Here is a 6,912-nt window from a genome sequence, read left to right as displayed (position 1 = left end):
GCTGTGTCTCACTTGTAGAAATTTTCTCCATCCCAATAATATCTGAAATTAGCAATGCTTTGAAAACTTCATAGCTTCTTTAGCCTACAAATAGTATTCTGCACGTTTGATTCTTGTACATAAGAAGACTGGTAGTTTAAGGCTCATAAGACAAGCATAGCTCTTGCACATCGAAACACACAAAAAAAGTCTTTTGCTACCAACTATCTTGAAATATGAGACCTTTGTTGGTGGAGGAGTTCACTCATGAGTCATGGCCTTGTTGTTGGCCCACGCTGATTGACAGGAGCATTTGATCTACTTCACTCCTTTACTGCATTGCATGACTACTGGGTGATATTTGAAGAGGCGCACTGGATAGTAAGATAATTGCATGCTTTAAAGTGGAAATTAAGTTAGTGCCTATATTTGCACTTGTTTAACTGTTTAAATGGTGGAGTATGGTAAGCTTCAGGCTACTGCATTTCAAGAACCAATGCTTGACCTGTGGTGTGACTTGAAGCGAGACCATTTTGGAAACTGGAATGTACTTCTTTATTCCAAACCATTTACTCGAAAGTAGACAAATTAAAAAGGTAACATACGAACTATTTACTAGTACTGGATGCGCAGAGAGAACTATTTTCTTATTGATCTATTTTCTTAATTGATCTATTTTCTTACTTTAGCTCATTTTCTTCGTTTAATGATCACGATCAAACAAAACAGATAAAATTACTTTTCCTTCACATTCTTTCAGAGATTAATATCTCTGTTGTACAAATACAATTACAAGCCTGCATCTCCTTACCTACTGTTTTTGTTTTGTTTGATTAAAATAGGCTAGCTACATCAAGATCAGGTGTCATGGAAGACCAATCTAGAGTTGAAGAGCAGGAAGAGGAAGATGTCTGGGAGAACAAGGGAGTGTCATCTAAAGAAGTGACAAAATCACTTGGATTTCTAAGCACCAAGGGCAACATATCTTGGAGCAAGCCTTGCTGACACTCCACATAAACTTTAGTGAAGTCTTGCAGTAGTTTCTCCTCCCCTATATCTGATCTCATGGCAAACTTTTGTAAAGGATCACATAGCAGACTCTTCTCATCAACAACTTGCTGCTGCTGCACGGCAGGATCCTGCATTACGGACTGACAATTTGGGCTCTTTGGAGATTGATCTTGTTGAGCTATGCCTTGAAGCTTGGCCTTCTTTGTGACTTGAAGGTTTATGGCTGAGTTGTCCAGTGCCCCGGGATGGATGAAATGGGAGTGAGGATAGTGGAGATGAAGTCCTTCATAGGTGATGATTACTGTATCTGGGTCCTCGGTGGATTTCTCTACGTGCTTCTTCGCATTGCAGCGAGCATTGGTGCACCTGTAGTAGCTCCTGCTTGCCAAGAAAAAGCACATGGCATGTTCAATCGATTATGGTTCTCTTACAAGTGCTTGAAGAAATTGAAGAAGGTGCATACAAGCCTCCCCTATTATCACCTAATTTCAGTTTGCAGCAAATTTGAGCTTATTCAAGTGCCTATTGTTGCATGGCCATTGGAAAGTATATTTAACTACAACGGCATCCATTTGCTAGACTTGATAAGGACAAAAGTTGTAAGGATGGGCATCTGGAGACATTATTGAAGCCAGTAAAGCTCATGGTTTTGTCCATATTGCGTCAGCTTCTCCTGTTGTCAGATTTTGGGTCCTATCTAAAATGATATCCTCATGTCATTGGTTTCAAATTGCTGCTTTTTAACCCTATCATTATTGTGGATTGAGATAGTAGTCCCAAAATGCATATTCCTGAACTTTGCTCGAAATTAATTTCGAACCTACTCTTTAGTTCACGCTTAGCTCACTTAATGTCTAACCTACTTTTTAATTCACGCTTAGGCTCACTTAATTTCTAGCCTACTTTTTAGTTCACTCTTTGGCTCACTTAACTTTTAGCGAGCTTGAGACTTAAACGAAGCCTATTTCAAGCTTAATTCGTCTAATCTAAACTTGAAACTTAAACAAGCTCAATTAAAGCTTAATGCAAGAATTAAATAAAGTATGATTAAATTTTGAATTGAATAAGGTTTCATTAAACTTAAGATTAGATCAAGTTAGAAATAAGATATACAGTATTAGATCTTGGATATAATGGTCACAAATTAATCATAGTATAAACTAATATTATATCCGTAAATTAGAGCCTTATCTAGCCGACTTGGCTTGTGATCAGGCTCAACTCAAAATTTAATTTTGAGCTCATTAACTTTCGCGCTCTCTGTCAGTTGTTGGGCTACTGTATAGGATACCAGATCTCCAGACCAGTTGGAGACAAAACACTAATGGCATTTAGAAGTAGCAAAAGGAACACTATTCAAACATGAAATGTCTTCTTGTCACCCTTTCCATTTCTTTTCATAGCAAGACTTAGAAATAACATATGAAGGCAGTTTTCACTTCAAATCATGTTTACGAAGACGCATGTTATTATCGAACCAAACATCAATGTCAAAATTGATCATATGCTGTGATCAAATATGGCACAGGACATATATATATATATATATATATATATATATATATATATATATGTGTGTGTGTGTGTGTGTGTATATAATGAGACAGTGGAAATTAAAGAAGAACCTTGGATATGGATTGTTCTTGATAGCCTTCTGCCCATACTTTCTCCACTTGTAACCATCATCCACAGGCCTATTGGCACAGCTCTTAATCCTCACTGTGTACTTGTTCTCCATTCTACTTGTTCCTCTCTGTGGCAACCTAACTCTGGAATCAAGTAAATTCCAAACTTGTCAGTCAGAATGCAATATATATACTAGCTGTAAGCGCAGAAGGGTAGCTCCAGAGAACGAAGGACATACAGTGGTAGAGAGCCATTTTGTGCATTTGGGTATCTAACAGACAGTGCTTTCTCAATATCGCCAATCGTCGGGCCGGAGTAGACCGACGGCATGAGCTTGTCGATCATGGATCGATAGCTAACCGCGTCGTCGAACTCCAAGTTGTCGTTCCAGAGAAAGGATTGGTCGTCGACGAGCTCTCGGATGAGCTGCTCTCCTAGCTCATCGGACCATCCTGGCTCGGATTCGCCCACTTCTTCCATGAGAATTAATTTCTTCTGCTCAAAGAGGAAGGAGAGGAACAAAGATCCTGCGTACTCGGTGTTCCCAATATGCCTATGCTTTTAAAGACTCAAAACAATAACTATAGTCAACCAAATTTTACGGTCTTGCAGCAAAGTGTGCTTTGACTACCTCTTCTACTGCAGTTTACTGACTAATTATCATCTGACCTGTACGTTATTTATTATTAGAAGAAAATTTCGTACACTCTAATTATACTTAGTGACAAGTATGAGATAAGATCAAGTCAAACTAGGGAGGATTGCATTAGACTTTGCAATAATTTATGGCCCTTGTGCCCCTGTCGATTTTACACCAAACAACCACCTCTCTAGAGGAGAAGGGCATGAATTAATTAAGGGCTCCTACCTAACTCTCTTTCTCTCTCTCTCTCTCTCTCTCTCTCTCTCTCTCTCTCTCTCTCTCTCTCTCTATATATATATATATATATATATATATATTATAATATAAAGTTGATAGCTCTCAAAATTCCAAAGAGTATTCCAGCTCAATTTGCTGAGAACTACTGTAGTGACATTATTATCTAGGCCCTCATCCAGAAGCACTGAAACATACGTACAGTTTCTTTAAGGGAAAACATATAGTAATGGGTCCAATAATTAAAATATAGCTAAGACGATTTTTCAGTACTACATGATTCATGCATATATGTATATAGCTGGATATAAATGACAGTTAGGATGTCTCAATTTTTATCTAATGATGGCGAATTAATCACATATATGAGCTGATCAAGCCACAGTAGCTCTTTGCTGTGATGATATATGAGATAAAGATGTGCATGAACTAATTGATGCCTAGAGATGTGTACTGATGCATTCCAACAACTAAAATTTGTGTGTATTCAGTGACGTCACCCAACTTTGAAGCTATTTTTTATTTACTGATTATGTAATTTTGTTAATATAAAAATTATTTATAGACAGAGAGAAATATGGTTATGAGTTAAATAGTTCATATTGGTCGCCTAACTGGGGAGTGATGTTGACTCTAAGAGGATACCCAAACCGTTTAGATTTTTGTACATTTTGACAAATTTTAATTGGGTGTGCTCGTAGGTCATAAGTCATAACCGCTGGATTGGCCCTGTCGTCTTCCTAGTGACTCGTTCGTCCCCGTTGACTCCTGGTGTCACGTGCGGATTAAATGCGATCTACTCCAGATGAGATCGCCGTGGCCTTGTCAACGGAAACTAGGGCTGATGGATTCGTTCGTTTGGCCAACAGTTAACGGGTCGGATCCACACATATCTGATCCAATAAGATTAATAAAGTAGTCAACTTTGTTTTTTTTAGTAAATTTATTGAAAATACCCCAATATTTTGACTTAATTATCCATTCACAATTTCACACTCTATCATATAAACATTTCATTATTCTTTTGCTCCTATATTTTGCTTTTAATGCCTAAAAAATACCCTAGTTTATTTTTAATTCTCACTTACTTACCAAATAGACGAGTCAAAATAATTATAAATACAAAATAGCCTAATATTTTTAGTAGTATTTTAAATTTTAAATTTTAAATTTTATTTTCCTAAAGTGATAAAGTATTATATATTTTGTTATTGTCCATTAGGTTAAACTTAATTTAAAATATTTTAAATGCATTAAAAGCAACGTATAATAGTCTAACGCTAATTTATCGGATCAAGTTCGGATCCGTTTTTTGAATCCGAAAAGTTCACTATGATTTAAATATAGACAAAGAGGTCTGACTCATAGTACTTTAATATGGGTAGTTGGGAAGACTAATGGTCAGAATCACTAGATTTTTCCACCATGGCAATTTGGCTTCATGGTCATCTCTAGCTTTCTCTAAGTCCTTAATCTTTAATGGCAATAAATAAGATTAAGATCACTTAGTATCTTTCTCTCTCTCTCCAGTGATACACATATACTAATTATACTTACAACTCGGTGGAATTGACCAGTTCAACAAGCTACCGCGTGGGTTTCACGTGCTAAGTATTTAATATTGTGACCAAGTTGTGTGTATTTCTAATTAAATGGTTTGTGCTATATATTTCAGAAATTGTATATAAATACTGCATAAAATTCTTGCATTGATTGCATAGAAGAATTTTTATTTATTTTTTGCAGGTATTTCGTTGAAAAGGTTCTTATTTAATTGTATAGCCTTTCTCAAAAATCTAGTATATTTGCATTAATACTAATTAATTTTCTATAACTATATGTTAAAATATAAATTAATGTCACTATTTGCCCTCCTCCCTAACAGTAAATTGGGAGTATTTCTGCAATTGACTGATAAAGATTTTCTTATGGTTAGAGGTTTAAGGGGGGCATGCTGTATGCATATAGAAATCAACTCTAAAGAGGTATATTAAATAATGGATTTTAGGAGAGTTATAAATGTAAGGAATTTAAACCTATATTAAAAGCAGGAGAGACATGCCTTGTAGAAGGACCACTTTTTTATTTAGTCCCACCAAAATGGGACTCTCATCTGGTTGATTGGATGAGTCTCCAATTGGATCGAGTGGAGAACTAGCACTGACGGCATTATTAATATGAATGAATAATTATACCTAACCCCCTAAATTGATCATTCCTTTTTATATACCTCTCTTAATTATTATCATTACTATTATTATTTATGATAAATAAGTCCCCTGAATTATAAAAAAATATATCTCACATTTTCTCAATTAAATGGACTACAGCCGCTTATAATAATATACGTGACAAGTGCACATACAATTTTTTATGATCATTTCTCGTCGTCATTTTCTCAATTAAATGGAGTGGCTACAGTACTAGATCTCGGTAATGTACATCGATCTTCCTCTTGGCCACATGTTTGGTGTTCCTTTTCAAATCTTTAATCCAATATTACAAGGAAATCCTAAGCTTGTAGCCTTGTATGAAAAGCATATGAAATCTATTTATTTATTTATTTATCGTTCAATGCTATACAAGAAAATTATAAGTTTGGGTACAAAATAGACTTGCTCCTTAATTACATAAGTGAAAATTGCCACCTTTACTGGCAGGGAAATAAAACCTGAGAACGTCAGGGTGGGTGTTAATTAACTAGGCCATGAGTATAATTAACTAGAGCCCTAATACCAAATTAGTCTCCTCGACCACCACTCCCTATACGAGAAAGTCTACCTACCCCACAACCTAATCCTGATCTTGAAGGGAGATATAACATCATTGTCTCTATTGAAGGGATATCACTATTAGAATAGAAGCAACCTCTTCATTCACACACACACACACACACACACACACACACACACACACACACACACAGAGGAAGGAGGGAGATCACTAATATGCATGCATATTTCCCTTGGTCACTAAGATAAAACGTGAGCAGGGCCCCTTATAGTCATATCTATATAGGTTTAAAGTCACACTGCACCAACCCTACGCTTCTAAGCTAAGGAGTAAGAACATGACTTGCCAAATTTACACTCTAGTACTCCTACTACTCGATAATTCTAACCTCAAAAGGTCCCAGCCCTTTCTCCTCTTACCATTTTCACGTAAAACGGCCAAACATGCACGACTTGCATCTCTCGTTGTCCGGTAGAAAGGAGCTACTTTGTAATTTCCGATCGAAGAGGGTGGTTAATGTAAATATATCCTTTTCTTTCGTAGCACTCTAAAACTCACCTGGATCCAACTCTCCGGCCCAGCCCAATAGTGATTTCCATGTAAAGTAGCTCAATATCATTCTTTTATTCGCAGCACTCTAAAACTCACCAAACCAACCAAACCCATCTTGACCTCCCAACTTCCAT

At 36.4% G+C, this 6,912-nt stretch overlaps 1 protein-coding gene across 1 annotated transcript; it reads right to left on the bottom strand.

Moving 5' to 3' along the window:
- Positions 1 to 725: 725 nt before the first annotated feature.
- On the bottom strand, positions 726 to 3,155 carry LOC140761517 (uncharacterized). The gene is made up of 3 exons (XM_073098876.1): positions 2,855 to 3,155; positions 2,616 to 2,759; positions 726 to 1,368 (listed from the first exon to the last, which is right to left on the bottom strand). Exons 1-3 carry the CDS (start codon positions 3,094 to 3,096, stop codon positions 813 to 815), a joined length of 942 nt encoding a protein of 313 aa, XP_072954977.1. The 5' UTR covers positions 3,097 to 3,155; the 3' UTR covers positions 726 to 812.
- Positions 3,156 to 6,912: the final 3,757 nt, after the last annotated feature.

The sequence above is a fragment of the Typha angustifolia genome, chromosome 6 (assembly GCF_048772165.1).
Source record: "Typha angustifolia cultivar Huaian chromosome 6, ASM4877216v1, whole genome shotgun sequence".
Classification (NCBI taxonomy): Eukaryota; Viridiplantae; Streptophyta; class Magnoliopsida; order Poales; family Typhaceae; genus Typha; species Typha angustifolia.
This window is presented reverse-complemented; position numbering and strand designations above follow the sequence as displayed.